Source organism: Cetorhinus maximus, chromosome 17, assembly GCF_964194155.1.
Source record: "Cetorhinus maximus chromosome 17, sCetMax3.hap1.1, whole genome shotgun sequence".
NCBI classification, from domain to species: Eukaryota; Metazoa; Chordata; class Chondrichthyes; order Lamniformes; family Cetorhinidae; genus Cetorhinus; species Cetorhinus maximus.
The window spans coordinates 2995838-3012993 of record NC_135895.1 but is presented as its reverse complement, the minus strand read 5'-3'; the positions used below and the strand labels follow the sequence as shown (position 1 = coordinate 3012993).

The window sequence follows — 17156 nt, the reverse complement described above, 5'->3', positions numbered from 1 at the left end:
TAAATCCCCTTTTTGGTCCCGAATTGGCCTGATCCTCCTTTTATCATCCTCAAACTATTTATATGCTTATAGAAGACTTTGGGATTCCCTTTTATGTTCGCTGCCAGTCTTTTCTCATACTCCCTCTTTGATTCTCTTATTTGCTTTTTCACCTTCCCTCTGAACCATCTATATTCAGCCTGGTTCTCAATTGTATTTTCTACCTGACACCTGTCATTAGGACACTTTTTCTTCTTTTTCTTAATTTCGATCTCTTTTGTCACCCAGGGAGTTCTGGATTTGTTTGCCCTATCTTTCCCTTTCAAAGGAATCTACCTTGGCTGTGTTTGACCGATCTCTTTTTTGAAGGTAGCCCATTGTTCAGCCACTGCTTTTCCTGCCAACATTTGACACCAATTTATTCAGCCCAGATCCATTCTTACCCAATTGAAATTGGGTTTCCCCCAATTAATTATTCTTACTCTGGGTTGTTTTTTGTTCTTTTTCATAGTCAGCCTAAACTTAACGATACAATGATCACTGTCCCCTAAACGTTCTCCTATTGGCACTTGATCCATCTGATTCCCAAGAAACAGGTCTAGCAGTGTCTCCTTTCTCGTCGGACTGAAAACATACTGCTGTAGAAAATTTTCCTGAACACATGCTTGGAACCTCTTCCCCACCTATGCCCTTTACACTACTACTATTGCTATGATCCCCAGCTGAGGTTACCACTGGACAAGCCTGATCCCAGGGTGGAACCCAGCCTGATAGACCCTAACTTTTATTTGTTTGTTTAGATACGTGGAGTGTAGCTACTGAACAGAGTCACAGGAGTCAGCTAATGAACTTTTAACAAAAGCTTAAACATTTATTAAACAAGAAAAGATGATATTATAATACTCCTTCACCCACAACTATACCTTTACAGATATATACGGATTTGTGAGGATAACACAAGTTATAAAAGCTATCTTATACTCTAGTGTTCACAATAAGTACACAGTCCGTGTAAACCACTTGGTGACCTGTGGTCGGACACACCACACTCTGAAACCAAGTGACAGATGCCACCTCAACCAGATACTATGGATCTCTTATCAACTCCCCCCAGACGCCTGTCACACCGTGAGCCAGCCAGTCTCACTGAACTCCGTCTTTCACACGAGGGTTTCCAATCTCCACTATCCAAGGACTCGCTTTGGAATCTTCTCCCAAACTGACGTTTTCTCTCAGACGCCTTCTGCAAGGGTTCACCTTCAGGATTTTGAACTCTCCTTCTGATGTTCCTCTTCCCTGGGTCACCACATGCATTTAAACTGTCTTCCATACACTCTCTCTCTCACTGACTCAGCTGTCAACAGTACACCACTGCTTCATATGCCCATTGCAAAAAGTTAGAGATTCAGCTGTCTCTTTGGACCTTCCGGCTTCTAACAAGCCTTCGTATCGCTTTGACTCTGTTTCCTGCAGTTTGAAACTTTAAGCTTGAAACTTGGAGCATTTCTCTGCCCCTCACTCTTAACTTCACTTAACAGGACCTTTTCCAGGTTGCTGTCCTTCATTTGACTAGAATGTCTGCTTCGAACTTCTCCAGTTTCACTCCCCTGGATTCTGGGACTTTTCTTTTAGCGATCTGTCCCCTTTGCTCCAGTCTCTCCTGGCAGCTACTTTCAGCCAACTTTAGCTTGGAGCTGGCTATCTGAGCCATCAAGGCTGCTTCTGCTTGACAGTTGTCTTCATACCAATTGAACTCAAACAGCTTCCAAATCAAACTGTTTCTAGTTTCTTCTGCGTGTGTGTCTGTTGGAGGGGCCTGCCTCTCTGGCCCCCTGTTGCTAGGCAACAGCCCAGTTTTTTTACTCGTGCTTGCTTAACTTACAAGTCGTAAACTCTCATTAGAAATGCAGACCTTTTAAAGTGAAACTAAAACTCAATTTGACCTTTTCTTAACACATAGATACAGAAATACAAATCAAACTTAAACATTAAAGTTAAACTCATTCCTAACACCCACAAATACCAATATAACTTACTTAAACTAGCTTTATTTCCTAACACTATCCCAGTCTATATTTGGATAATTAAAGTGCCCCATTATAGCTCTCTATAACTATTCTACTCTATAACTAGACTGTAGTGGTTCCAGAAGGCAGCTCATCCTCACCTTCTCAAGGGCAATCAGGGATGGAAAATAAATGCTAGCCTAGCCAGCGCCCCCACATCCTGTGAACGAATTTTAAAAACAACTTCCTGCACAAATGATTGTCCAGGACACAAGAAGCATCCTGGAGTTCCCACTCTAGAGGTCAGAGCAGCCCTGCTATTTCTCTGTTTATTAATAACGATGTTACTTCTAATCAATCCCACTGCTGTGAATAAATCTTTATTAGTACTAATAAACCTTATGACTATTTATAAACCTTACCTTACAAATAACCCTTATGCAGTCCATGTCCTAATGCAGCAAGACCTGGACAATATCCAGGCGTGGCAAGTAACATTCACATCACACAAGCCTATATTTTGTGTCTGGCAATGACCTTCTCCAACAAGAGAGAATCCAACCATCACCCCTTGATGTTCAATGCCATTACCAGCATTAAATCCCCCACTATCAAGGGGTTACCATTGACCAGAAACTGAACTGGACTAGCCTTATAAATACCGTGGCCACAAAAGCAGGTCAGAGGCTGGGAATCCTGTGGTGAGTACCTCACCTCCTGACTCCCCAAAGCCTATCACCATCTACAATGTATAAGTCAGGAGTGTGATGGAATACTCCCCACTTGCCTAGGTGAGTGCAGCTCCCACAACACTCAAGAAGCTGCACACTGTCCAGGACAAAGCAGCCCATTTGATTGGCACCACATCCACAAACATTCACTCCCTCCACCACTGAAGCACAGTAGCAGCAGTGTATACCATCTACAAGATGCACTGCAGGAACTCACCAAGGCTCCTTAGACAGCACCTTCCAAACCCACGACCACTACCATCTAGAAGGACAAGGGCAGCAGATAGATGGGAACACCGCCACCTGGAAGATCCCCTCCAAGTCACTCACCATCCTGACTTGGAATTATATCGCCGTTCCTTCACTGTCGCTGGGTCAAAATCCTGGAACTCCCTCCCTAACAGCACTGTGGGTGTACCTACACCACATGGACTGCAGCGGCTCAAGAAGGCAGCTCATCACCACCTTCTCAAGGGCAACTAGGGATGGGCAATAAATGCTGGCCCAGCCAGCGAAGCCCACATCCCGTGAACAAATAATAAAAAGACTATTTATAAACCTTACCTTACTAATGAGCCTTACTAATACTGACAAACTGTACTAATACTTAAAACACCTTACTAGTGGTAATAAACCTCACTTTAAATTAAGAAAGGTGAGTAGATAAAATTAATTGGAATTACTCACCGGCTAATCACCTACCTGCTTCCCTATGATGTCATATCTGGAGTTTTCTTTCCGAATGTTGGCTCTGACTGACTCCTGATGGTGGTGGCAGCAGCGGCGAGCTGTTTATGTCCTCGCTCCTGGTCTCGCTCTGTCCTGCTGCTCTGACTGAACTCTTGCCTTTTCTGTGTTCTTTATATCCTCGCTCTCTCCCGCTGCTCCAATGGAACCCTTGCCTTCTCTGTGTTGTTTACATGCCGGGTCCTGGTCTCGCTCTTTCCCTCTACTTGCTGACGTGTGGAAGGAGAACGAGGAGAAGTAATATAAAATAAATGGTACGATTTTAAATGGGGGTCAGAAACTGAGAGGCCTGAGGGAGTACAAATCAATGTGCTTGTTAAGAAAGCATGCAGGATCAAAAGAGGCAGAGAGTCCAAAAGCAAGGAAACCATGTCAAATCTTTATAAATCACTAGTTAGACCCCACCTGGAGTTGTGTGTTCAATTCTGGGATCCACACTTTAGGAAGGGTGTCAAGGCCTTGGAGAGGGTGCGGAGGAGATTTACTAGAATGGGACCAGGGATGAGTGACTTCATTAATGTGAAGAGACTGGAGAAGCTGGGATTGTTCTCCTTAGAGCAGAGAAGGTAAAAAAAAAGTCACTCCCTCAGTACTGCCCCTCCAACAGTGCAGCACTCCCTCAGTACTGCCCCTCGGACAGTGCAGCACTCCCTCAGTACTGACCCTCGGACAGTGCAGCACTCCCTCAGTACTGCCCCTCGGACAGTGCAGCACTCCCTCAGTACTGACCCTCGGACAGTGCAGCACTCCCTCAGTACTGCCCCTCGGACAGTGCAGCACTCCGTCAGTACTGACCCTCTGACAGTGCAGTGCTCCCTCAGTACTGACCCTCTGACAGTTTTTAAAAAATTCATAAATGGGATGTGGGCTTCGCTGGCTGGGCCAGCATTTATTGCCCATCCCTAGTTGCCCTTCAGAAGGTGGTGGTGAGCTGCCTTCTTGAGCTGCTGCAGTCCATGTGGTGTAGGTACACCCACAGTGCTGTTAGGGAGGGAGTTCCAGGATTTTGACCCAGCGACAGTGAAGGAACGGCGATATATTTCCAAGTCAGGACAGTGAGTGGCTTGGAGGGGAACTTCCAGATGGTGGTGTTCCCATCTATCTGCTGCCCTTGTCCTTCTAGATGGTAGTGGTTGTGGGTTTGGAAAGTGCTGTCTAAGGAGCCTTGGTGAGTTTCTGAAGTGCATCTTGTAGATGGTACACACTGCTGCTACTGTGCGTCGGCACACATTACTCCCTCAGTACTGACCCTCTGACAGTGCAGCACTCCTTCACTACTGACCCTCCTTCAGTATTGCCCCCTCTGACAGTGCAGCACTCTCTCATTACTGACCCTCCAATGGTGTAACACTCCCTCAATATTACACTGGGAGTGTCAGCCTGGATTTTTTTCTCTAGTCTCTGGAGTGGGGTCTTGAACCTAGACCTCCTGATCCAAATGATAGACCCCATGGTGGCACCATGACTACTATGAGTTATTCTGATGCTCAGTAGACTGTCAGCCTGCTTCATTATTCTCAATATTGTAATTTCAAATTAGCACCTCTTAGCGATTATAAAAACACCGAGTAAATACCCCATGACGATACTTGGAGTTGATGTCCTCAGTCACATCCAGATGTTGCTCCTTGTGCCGGAAGTGTGGTGTGGACTGCGCTGTGATCGCTGTTGCTGTTGTTACTCCATTGCTTTGGAGGGGGACGAGTCTCACCGGGCGCTGCAACTTCCCGGGGGCAGTGTTGGGCCGTGGAGACGATGGCTGTAATCCACATGGAAAAGCAGAGAACGATGAGTGTTATCTCACAAACACAACTGACAGTGCAGCCCCTGCATCACCACAATTACCCCATCCAACCCTTTCACCCCCATCCCTGCCCGACAGTCTGTGTAACAACCCATTGGGTGAATGAACTTCAGTGAGATAGTCTCTTGAACAAATATTAAAGCCCAATGCAGAATCCTGTGGATTACAAAGAAATAATACAGTTGTTCAGAGCACTGGCCACAGGAACAGGAGGCAGCCATTCAGCCCCTCTAGCCTATCCTGCTGCCATTCAATGAGGTCGATTTGAATCTTAAGCCCACCTGCATACACTTGGCTAGCAAAAGCCCATCCGTCTCAGATTTAAAATGATCATTTACTGATTTTTGTGTTGAGTTCCAAACATCTATCACCCTTTGTGTGAAGAAGCGCTCCCCGCCTTCCATCTCAGATGGTCTAGATCTGGTTTCAGGATTATGTCCCTTGTCCTAGTCTCCTCCACCAGCAGGAAAAGGTTTTCTATCTACCCATCAATTAGCTTCAAAATATTAGAAACCGCGATCAAATCACTGCTTAACTTTCCATTTTCCAGGAAGGACAAGCCTGACTTATGTAATCCCTTCTCCTAGTTTAAGTGAGAAAGACGGGCTACATAGACTAGGCTTGTATTCCCTCAAGTTTAGGAGATTTAGGGGTGATGTAGTCGAGGGGTTTAAGATAATTAAAGGGAGTTGATTAGGGTAAAGAGTGAGGAGCTATTTCCTCTGTTGGGGGGTGGGGGGGAGATTCCGGTAAAGGGGGACATAACCTTAAAACTAGAGTTCAAGATGTCAGGAAGCACCTCTTCCCACAAAGGGGAGCGGAAATCTGAAACTCTCTCTCTCTCTCTAAAACGTTGTTGATGCTGGGGGTCAATTGAAAATTTCAAAACTGAGATCGATAAGTTTTTTATTGGGTAATGGCATTGATAGGTTCTTGTTGGGTAATGGTGTTGATAAGTTTTTGTTGGGTAGGGGTATTAAGGGTTACAGAACTAGGGCAGATGTATGAAGATACAGATTAGCCATTATCTCACTGAATGGTGGAATGACTCGAGGGGCTGAATGGCCTCCTCCAGTTTCGGTGATGTAATTAGGAGCCAGACTCTGATAGCCCCACCACCCCCACCCACCCACATAAGTATCTGCTAAGGCTCACTGTCGTGAGGACAAAAAAGAGCAAAGGGGAAAGTTAGAGAAACATAGACTAGAAGAAATCTCTCAGGTGGTCAATACTCTAAAGGCAAAGCTAAAAAATAGAGAATCCATTGGCTCCTGACAACGCAAACCTTGGCTACATGAGCTGCAAGGCAAACTGTAAGGAGAAATCTCATGTTCTAATACTGAAGTCCAACTTGTACTGTTTCAGGCAGAGAATAATTAGGGTCAGTTTTACTCACTACGCCTCAGTGTAATTGGGCCTGGGAACGTTTTGGGAGTCACTCTACTGCTCCAGCTGTCATCCAGGGTAGGGTCCTGAGAGGCCACAGAGTTTGCCTGTTTAAACCCAATATCCAGGTGCCGCTGCCAAACTCAATGTTCTGAGGAATGGAAAGGTCCTATTAATCAATCGCCGTTTTAGCATCAGGAGCCCGCATGTTTATACTTACAGATGCTGATGAATCGGAGTGTTCCACATCTGGCCTCGAGACACTCCTGTGACAATTGCGAGGACAAACTGGGGGACGAGGGGAGAGGAAAGGGATATCTTCATCGGACCTTCGAGCCCGTTCAACCTTTATCAACATGAACGACAAATTGCATTTGTATGGCAACCGTAACATAGTTAAAATGCCCCAAGGGTCTTCATGGGAGCGATTAGCAAAGAAAATTTAACACCAATAGACGTAAGGAGATATCTGGGCGGGTGGCCAGAAGCTTTATCAAAGTGGGTAGGTTTTAAGGAGCATCTCAAGAGAGGACAGAGGTAGAGATGTGGAGAGCTTCAGGGAAGGTCCAGGCAGTGAAGGCATAGCTGCCAATGGTGGGAACTTCACGGGTGAAGGTGAATGTGGTTACTGTGAGCATTGTTATGTATTTAAGACTTCAATAAGGGGTCACAGGTAATGGCAGGAAAAGTGAAGAAACTCGTTTTGTGAATTCATTCTCTAAATATGGGTGTTGCTAACTAGACTAGTGTCAAAGGAATGGGCAATGTGGAATGAGTTGAAAAAGCCTTGAAAAGCACTGCCTCAGAAAGGAGCTTATAGGAATGTATCATAGTTAACGAGATCAAATAAGCAACAAAAACAATAACTGCTGTTTATATAGCACTTATGACACAATAAAACATCCAAGGTGCTTCCCAGGGGTGCAAAACAAAATGTGGCACCAAGCCACATAAGCAGCTAATAGGACAGATGGCCAAAAGCTTGGTCAAAGAGGTGGGTTTTAAGCACTGTCCTCAGGATGAAAACAAGGCAGAGAGATGGAGAGATGGAGGAAGGGAACTCCAGAGCTTAGAGCCCAGGCAACTGATGGCATGGCCACCAATGATTGAGTGATGGAAATCGGAGATATTGCATATGTCTCAGAAGGTTTTAGGGTTGGAGGAGAATGCAGAGATAGGGAGGGGCAAGGCCTTGGAGGGGTTTCAAAACAATGTTAAAATCGAGGCACTATTATACAGGAGCCAATGTAGGGCAGTGAGCACTGGGGGTGATGGGTGAAAGGGACACAGAATTTTGGATAGCCTCAAGTTTGCACAGAATAGAATGTGGGAGGCCAGTCAGCAGCATGTTGGAATAACCGAGTCTAGAGGTAATAAAGGCAGAGGTGAGTGTTTCAGCAGCAGATGAGCTGAGGCAGGGGCAGTGTGGGGATGTTACGGAGATGGAAATAGACAAACTAGTTGATGGCACGGTTATGTGGTTGAGAGTTCAGCGTGGGGTCAAAAATACAGCATCAAAGTTGTGAACAGACTGATCAACCTCAGAAAGCTACCAGGGAGAGGGATGGAGTGGGAGAGGGATGGAGTGGGAGAGGGATGGAGTGGGAGGGGGATGGAGTGGGAGAGGGATGGAGTGGGAGAGGGATGGAGTGGGAGAGGGATGGAGTGGGAGAGGGATGGAGTGGGAGGGGGATGGAGTGGGAGAGGGATGGAGTGGGAGAGGGAAGGAGTGGGAGAGGGATGGAGTGGGAGAGGGATGGAGTGGGAGAGGGATGGAGTGGGAGAGGGATGGAGTGGGAGAGGGATGGAGTGGGAGAGGGATGGAGTGGGAGAGGGATGGAGTGGGAGAGGGATGGAGTGGGAGAGGGATGGAGTGGGAGAGGGATGGAGTGGGAGAGGGATGGAGTGGGAAGAGGGATGGAGTGGGAGAGGGATGGAGTGGGAGAGGGATGGAGTGGGAGAGGGATGGAGTGGGAGAGGGATGGAGTGGGAGAGGGATGGAGTCGGTGAGAGGGATGGAGTGGGAGGGGGATGGAGTGGGAGAGGGATGGAGTGGGAGAGGGATGGAGTGGGAGAGGGATGGAATGGGAGAGGGATGGAGTGGGAGAGGGATGGAGTGGGAGAGGGATGGAGTGGGAGAGGGAAGAAGTGGGAGAGGGATGGAGTGGGAGAGGGAAGGAGTGGGAGAGGGATTGAGTGGGAGAGGGATGGAGTGGGAGAGGGATGGAGTGGGAGAGGGATGGAGTGGGAGGGAGATGGAGTGGGAGAGGGATGGAGTGGGAGAGGGAAGGAGTGGGAGAGGGATTGAGTGGGAGAGGGATGGAGTGGGAGAGGGATGGAGTGGGAGAGGGATGGAGTGGGAGAGGGATGGAGTGGGAGAGGGATGGAGTGGGAGAGGGATGGAGTGGGAGAGGGATGGAGTGGGAGAGGGATGGAGTGGGAGAGGGATGGAGTCGGTGAGAGGGATGGAGTGGGAGGGGGATGGAGTGGGAGAGGGATGGAGTGGGAGAGGGATGGAGTGGGAGAGGGATGGAATGGGAGAGGGATGGAGTGGGAGAGGGATGGAGTGGGAGAGGGATGGAGTGGGAGAGGGATGGAGTGGGAGAGGGATGGAATGGGAGAGGGATGGAGTGGGAGAGGGATGGAGTCGGTGAGAGGGATGGAGTGGGAGAGGGATGGAGTGGGAGAGGGATGGAGTGGGAGAGGGATGGAGTGGGAGAGGGATGGAGTGGGAGAGGGATGGAGTGGGAGAGGGATGGAGTGGGAGGGGGATGGAGTGGGAGAGGGATGGAGTGGGAGAGGGATGGAGTGGGAGGGGGATGGAGTGGGAGGGGGATGGAGTGGGGGAGGGATGGAGTGGGAGGGGGATGGAGTGGGAGGGGGATGGAGTGGGAGAGGGATGGAGTGGGAGAGGGATGGAGTGGGAGGGGGATGGAGTGGGGGAGGGATGGAGTGGGAGGGGGATGGAGTGGGAGAGGGATGGATGGGAGAGGGATGGAGTGGGAGGGGGATGGAGTGGGGGAGGGATGGAGTCGGTGAGAGGGATGGAGTGGGAGAGGGATGGAGTGGGAGAGGGTAGGAGTGGGAGGGGGATGGAGTGGGAGGGGGATGGAGTGGGAGAGGGATGGAGTGCGAGAGGGATGGAGTGGGAGGGGGATGGAGTGGGGGAGGGATGGAGTCGGTGAGAGGGATGGAGTGGGAGAGGGATGGAGTGGGAGAGGGTAGGAGTGGGAGGGGGATGGAGTGGGAGGGGGATGGAGTGGGAGAGGGATGGAGTGGGAGAGGGATGGAGTGGGAGGGGGATGGAGTGGGAGAGGGATGGAGTGGGAGGGGGATGGAGTCGGTGAGAGGGATGGAGTGGGAGGGGGATGGAGTGGGAGAAGGATGGAGTGGGAGAGGGATGGAGTCGGTGAGAGGGATGGAGTGGGAGAGGGATGGAGTGGGAGGGGGATGGAGTGGGAGAGGGATGGAGTGGGAGGGGGATGGAGTGGGAGAGGGATGGAGTGGGAGGGGGATGGAGTCGGTGAGAGGGATGGAGTGGGAGGGGGATGGAGTGGGAGAAGGATGGAGTGGGAGAGGGATGGAGTCGGTGAGAGGGATGGAGTGGGAGAGGGATGGAGTGGGAGGGGGATGGAGTGGGAGAGGGATGGAGTGGGAGAGGGATGGAGTGGGAGGGGGATGGAGTGGGAGAGGGATGGAGTGGGAGAGGGATGGAGTCGGTGAGAGGGATGGAGTGGGAGAGGGATGGAGTGGGAGGGGGATGGAGTGGGAGAGGGATGGAGTGGGAGGGGGATGGAGTGGGAGAGGGATGGAGTGGGAGGGGGATGGAGTCGGTGAGAGGGATGGAGTGGGAGGGGGATGGAGTGGGAGAAGGATGGAGTGGGAGAGGGATGGAGTCGTGAGAGGGATGGAGTGGGAGAGGGATGGAGTGGGAGGGGGATGGAGTGGGAGAGGGATGGAGTGGGAGAGGGATGGGGGAGGGGGATGGAGTGGAGAGGGATGGAGTGGGAGAGGGATGGAGTCGGTGAGAGGGATGGAGTGGGAGAGGGATGGAGTGGGAGAGGGATGGAGTCGGTGAGAGGGATGGAGTGGGAGAGGGATGGAGTGGGAGAGGGATGGAGTGGGAGAGGGATGGAGTGGGAGAGAGATGGAGTGGGAGAGGGATGGAGTGGGAGAGAGATGGAGTGGGAGAGGGATGGAGTGGGAGAGGGATGGAGTGGCGAGAGGGATGGAGTGGGAGGGGGATGGAGTGGGAGAGGGATGGAGTGGGAGGGGGATGGAGTGGGAGAGGGATGGAGTGGGAGAGGGATGGAGTGGGAGAGGGATGGAGTGGGAGAGGGATGGAGTGGGAGGGGGATGGAGTGGGAGAGGGGATGGAGTGGGAGAGGGATGGAGTGGCAGGGGGATGGAGTCGGTGAGAGGGATGGAGTGGGAGAGGGATGGAGTGGGAGAGGGATGGAGTCAGTGACAGGGGAATGTTGTTTATGGCAGAGTGTGAACCGAAAACAATATTCTCCATGAGGGATACCAAATTGAAAATGCTAGAAAAACCCAGCAGGTTTGCAGCATATGTGGAGAGAGAAACAGAGTTAACATTTTGAGTCCATATGACTCTTCTTCAGAGCTAAAGATAAGTAGGAATGTGATGAAATTTATACTGTTTAAGTGCGGGTGGAGCAGGTCAGGGGGAGGTGGGAATTCAGGAGAGGTTTGACAAAGATATCGTGGACACAGGACAAAGGGAGTGTTAAACTTAGTGTTAAAGGCTAAAGAAGGTGCTGTTAGTGGCTAAAAGCTAAGAGCAGAATGTGTTAATAGCAGGACAAGGGTCAGCGCTCTGTGAAAGCAAAACATAAAAACACGTGACAGATGGTCCTGTGTGTGAGGTGGGAGTGTGGGGGAAAAAGGCAAAAAAAAAAAATGAATAAGTAAATAAATAAATATTTTAAATAAATAATTGGATTAAAAAAGGAGTATAGGTGGAGGGGAGAGTTCATGTTCTGAAGTTGTTGAACTCAATATTCAGTCTGGAAGGCTATAAAGTGCCTAGTCGGAAGATGAGGTGCTGTTCCTCCAGTTTGCGTTGGGCTTCACTGGAACATTGCAGCAGGCCAAGGATGGACATGAGGGATTTTGATAGAGTAATTAAGGAGAAACTGATTCCGGAAAACAATCTTTATAAATTACAAAGTAGTAGAAAAAATTGGAACCTTGATCCTTTGTACACGTTCCCTCCTGGCAAAATCTTCCAACCTCTTCTTGATTTCGAGCTGGTGGTGACGCTGGGGGCAGCAGAGGAGATTAAACTTGTTAGGAATGTTGGCAGAACAAATTTCCCCACACAGCTTTCTCAGCCATCAAACTTGCATTTATATAAGAGAAGGAATACATACTTCTAAAGCACTTTTTACACCTTCAGGACATCCCAAAGTGTTTTTATGGCCAATGAAGTACCTTTCAAGTCTAATCGCTGTTGTAATTTAGGGAAAGTGGCAGTCGAATTGTGCTCTACAAGATCTCACCAACAGCAATGAGATAGTGAGCAGATAATCTGCTTTGTGATGTTGGTTGAGGGATAAGGATACCCAGGGATACCTCCCCTGTTCTTCTTCAGTACGGTGCCATGGGATATTTTACATCCACCTGAGTGGACAGATGAGTTTAATGTCTCACCCAAAAGACAGCAGCTCTGAGGACAGGGGGCTTATGTTAGAACTGTATAAAACAATAGTTAGAGTACTGTGTACAGTTCTGGTCACAGCATTCCAGGAAGGATGAGAGCGGGAGAGAGGAGGACCCGGACACAGACAGCAGCATCTAAAAGAGTGGGAGAAAGGAGGACCTGGATGTCCAGTCCAGTCCAGTCCAGTCCAGTCCAATCCATGGCTCCAGAGTGCACCGACTGCATTCTGAAAAAAATAAAAGTGCAACATCACAGGAAAACAGGTAGTTGATTAATTGATGAGTATTTTTCATCTTTCAAAACTCGGGTAATTTTAGTAAGTGAAAGGTTTTATTAGTAGTAGTGCAGCTTATTAATAGTAGTAAAGCTTATTAGATTGGCTGGTGAGTATTTACTATTTATCCTAATTAGGGAATTTGAATCGGGCCAAGTAGAAAGTTTATTGAAATCATAAGAATATCAGTACCTGCAGGACTAGAGATATTAATTAAAATTTAATCTGTAAAATAATTACCTAAACACTATAAAGATGGCGAGGGCAAGGGATGTGTGGCAGCTGCAGAATGTGGAAGCTGTGAACACTTGTGTGATCCAGGACAAACACATCTGCAGGAACTACCTGTGGCTGGAGGAACTTTAGCTCGGGGTCATGGAGCTGGACACTGAACAGCAGGTATTGCATCACATCAGGGAGGGGAAAATTACCAGCACTATTATTCCAGGAGGCAGTCGCACCCTTTAGGATAGGGTTGGAGTCTATTATAAAGGATTTAATAGCAGCGCATTTAGAAATACATAATCTAATCAAGCTGAGTCAGCATGGCTTCATGAAGGGGAAATCATGCCTGACAAATTTATTAGAATTCTTTGAGGAGGTAACAAACAGGATAGATAAAGGGGAACCAGCAGATGTAATATATTTAGATTTCCAAATGGCGTTCGATAAGGTACTGCACATAAAGCTACTTAATAAGATAAGAGCCCATGGTGTTGGGGGTAGTATATTAGCATGGATAGAGGATTGGCTAACTAGTAGAAGACAGAGAGTTAGGATACGGGGGGCATTTTCAGGATGGCAACCTGTAACTAGTGGAATGCCACAGGGATCAGTGCTGGGGCCACAATTATTTACAATGTATATTAATGACTTGAATGAGGGAAGTGAATGTACTATTGCCAAGTTTGCGAATGGCACAAAAATAACTGGGAAGCAAGTGGTGAGGATGACACAAAGAGTCTACAAAGGGATATAGACAGGTTAAGTGAGTGGGCAAAAACGTGGCAGATGGAATATAATGTGGGAAAATGTGAGGTTATGCACTTTGGCAGGAAGAATAGAGGAGCTGAATATTATTTAAATGGAGAAAGACTGCAGAGAGCTGCAGCACAGAGGGATTTGGGGGTCCTTGTGCATGAATCCCAAAAAGCTAAAGTACAAGTTCAACAGGTAATAGGGAAGGCAAATGGAATGTTGGCCTTTATTTCATAGGGAATGGGGCATAAAAATGGGGAAGTATTGCTAAAACTATACAAGGCATTAGTTAGATCACACTTAGAATACTGTGAACAGTTTTGGCCCCCTTATCTAAGGAAAGGTATACTGGCATTGGAGGCAGTCCAGAGAAGGTTCACTAGGTTGATGCCGAGGATGGAGGGATTTTCTTTCCTCCATCCTCCTTCTCAGGAGAGGTTGAGTAGGTTGGGCCTGTACTCGTTGGAGTTTAGAAGAATGAGAGGCGACCTTATTGAAACATATAAGATTCTTAGGGGGCTTGACAGAGTAGGTGCTGAGAGCTTGTTTCCTCTTGTGGGAGAGTCTAGGACCAGAGGGCATAATCTCAGAGTAAGGAATCGCCCATTTAAGACAGAGATGAGGAGGAATTTCTTCTCTCAGTGGGTAGTGAGTCTGTGGAATGCTTTACCGCAGGTGGCTATAGAGGCTGAGTCATTAAGTATATTAAAGGCTGAGATGGACAGATTTTTAATTGGCAAGGGAATCACGGGTTATGGGGAAAAGGCAGGAAAGTGGAGTTGAGGATTATCAGATCAGCCATGATCTAATTGAATGGCGGAGCAGACTCGATGGGCCGAATGGCCTGCTTCTGCTCCTACGTCTTATGGTCTTAGGTTCATCTGATTTGGTCCATGGTCAGGGATAGGAGGGTGTGACTGTGAGGCAAGTATGGAGATTGAGAAGGTAGGAGTGCAATTGTCCGACAGGTTTGAGGGTCTTGCAGCCTGTATGGGTGAAAGCAGGATCTGCAGGGTGGATGAGTGAACTTACCATGGCACCATGGTACCGGAAGCTATTCAAGCGGGGAGAGTTGAAAGAAATGTAGTGGTAGTAGGGGACAGTATAGGCTTGGGGAAGACACAGTTATCTGCAGCTAAGAGTGAGCCCAGACGTATGTGTTGTTTGCCCGGTGCTAGGGTTCGGGACATCTGCTCTGCGCTGGAGAGGAACTTGCAGTGGGAAGGGGAGGATCCAGTTGTCATAGTCCATGTGGGTACTAACGAAATAGGTAGGACGAGGAAAGAGGTTCTGTTTAGAGAGAATGAGCAGCTAGGGGAGAAATTAAAAAGCAGAACCTCAAAGGTAATAATCTCTAGATTATTACCTGAGCGAGAAGCAAATTGGAGTAGGGTAAATCAGATTAGAGAGTTAAATGCATGGCTCAAATATTGGTGTGAGAGAAATGGGTTTCAATTCATGGAGCACTGGCACCAGTGCTGGGGAAAGTGGGAGCTGTACCACTGGGACCGTCTTCACCTGAACTGTGCTGGGACAAGTGTTCTGGTGAATCATATAACCAGGATGGTAAAGAGGGTTTTAAACTAAATAGTGAGAGTGGGGGATCAAGTGAGGGAAGATGTGATAAATTAAACTGAGAGGACAAGGCAAGAGAACAAGGTAGCAATAAGGGAATTGATAATCTTAAAGTGGCAGGAAGGATCAGAGTATGAAAATTTATGAGTGCACCAGCAGATAAGGCTGGAGGTTGCGAAAATAACAAAAAGACAGAATTAAAGGTACTCTATCTGAATGCACACAGCATTCGCAACAACATAGATGAACTGACAGCAGAAATGGAAGTAAACAGGTATGATCTAATTGCCATTACGAAGGCATTGCTACATGGTGACCAAGGATATATTCAAGGGTATTCAACATTTAGGAAGGATAGGTAAAAAGGGAAAGTAAGTGGGCTAGCGCTGTTAATAAAGGGTGAGATCAGTACATCAGTGAGAAAGGATCTTAGATAAGAAGATCAACGTGTAGAATCAGTTTTGGCAGAGCTAAGAAACAGCAAGGGGCAGCAAACATTGGTAGGAGTTATTTATAGGCCACCAAACAGTAGTGGTAATATAGGGCATGGTATAAATCAGGAAATTCGAGGTGCACATAACAAGGGTAATACAGTAATCACGGGGTCTTCAATCTACATATAGACTGGGGAAACCTCATGAGCACTAATGCTATGGAGGGCGAATTCCTGGAATGCGTATGAGATGGCTTTCCAGAACAGTATGTTGAGGCACCAACTAGAGAATGGGCTATTTTAGATTTAGAATTGTGCAATGAGAAAGGGTTAATTCATAATCTTGTTGTATAGGAACCACTAGGATCTCCTCAGAGTACTATCCTCTGCCCAATCATCTTTAGCTGCTTCAACCATCATAATGTTCGCTGATGATTGCACAATGTTTAGCACCATTCGCGACTCCTCAGATACTGAAGAGTCCATGTCCAACTGCAGCAAAACTTGGGCTGACAAATGGCAAGTAACATTTGCACCACAGAAGTGCCAGGCAATGACATTCTCCAACAAGAGAGAATCTAACGACCTCCCCTCGATATTCAATGGCATTACCATCACTGAATCCCCAAATATGAACATCATGGAGGGTTACCATTGACCAGAAACTGAACTCGACTAGCCATATAAGTAATGTGGTTACAAGAGCCGGTCAGAGGCTAGGAATCCTGTCATGAGTAACTCACCTTCTGACTCCCCAAAGCCTGTCCACAATCTACAAGGCACAAATCAAGAGTGTGATAGAATACTCCCCACTTACCTGGATGAGTGCAGCTCCAGCAACACAAGAAGCTCGACACCATCCAGGACAAAGCAGCCCACTTGATTGGCACCCCATCCATAAGCATACACTCCTTCCACCACCAAAGCACAGTGGTAGCAATGTGCACCATCTACAAGATGCACTGCAGGGATTCATCAAGGCTCCTTAGACAGCACCTTGCAAACCCAGGACCATTACCATCTAGAAGGACAAGGGCAGCAGACACATGGGAACACCTCCACCTGCAAGTTCTCTTCCAAGCCACTCACCATCCTGACTTGGAAATATATTGCCATTCCTTCACTGTCGTTGGGTCAAAATCCTGGAACTCCTTCCTAACAGCATGGTGAGTGTAACTGCACCACATGGACTGCAGTGGTTCAAGAAGACAGCTCACCACCTCCTTCTCAAGGGCAGTTAGGGATGGGCATTAAATGCTGGCCTAGCCAGCCACGCCCACATCCCATGAATGCATATAAAAAAACTAGGGAAGAGTGACCATAATATGATGAACTTTTACATAAAGTTTGAGAGTGATGTATTACAATCCAAAACTAAGGTATTAAATCTAATGAAGGAAACCACAACGGTATGAGAGGAAAATAGCTGTGGTAGATTGAGAAATTACATTAAAAGATTTGACAAAAGTAAAATACTGTGGATGCTTGAAACCTGAAATAAAAACAGAAAATGCCGAAAAACTCAGCAGGTCTAGCAGCATCTGTGGAGAGAGAAACAGA

At 47.7% G+C, this 17156-nt stretch overlaps 1 protein-coding gene across 1 annotated transcript in view; it reads right to left on the bottom strand.

Moving 5' to 3' along the window:
- erich3 (glutamate-rich 3) overlaps nucleotides 1–17156 on the bottom strand; it is a 43886-nt gene that overhangs the window by 14712 nt on the left and 12018 nt on the right. The window contains exons 4-6 of the mRNA XM_078561803.1: nucleotides 11864–11935; nucleotides 6874–6999; nucleotides 5040–5222 (exon numbers count right to left, since the gene is read on the bottom strand). Coding sequence (XP_078417929.1) covers nucleotides 5040–5222; nucleotides 6874–6999; nucleotides 11864–11935 — 381 coding nt within the window. The remainder of the gene's footprint in view (nucleotides 1–5039; nucleotides 5223–6873; nucleotides 7000–11863; nucleotides 11936–17156) is intronic.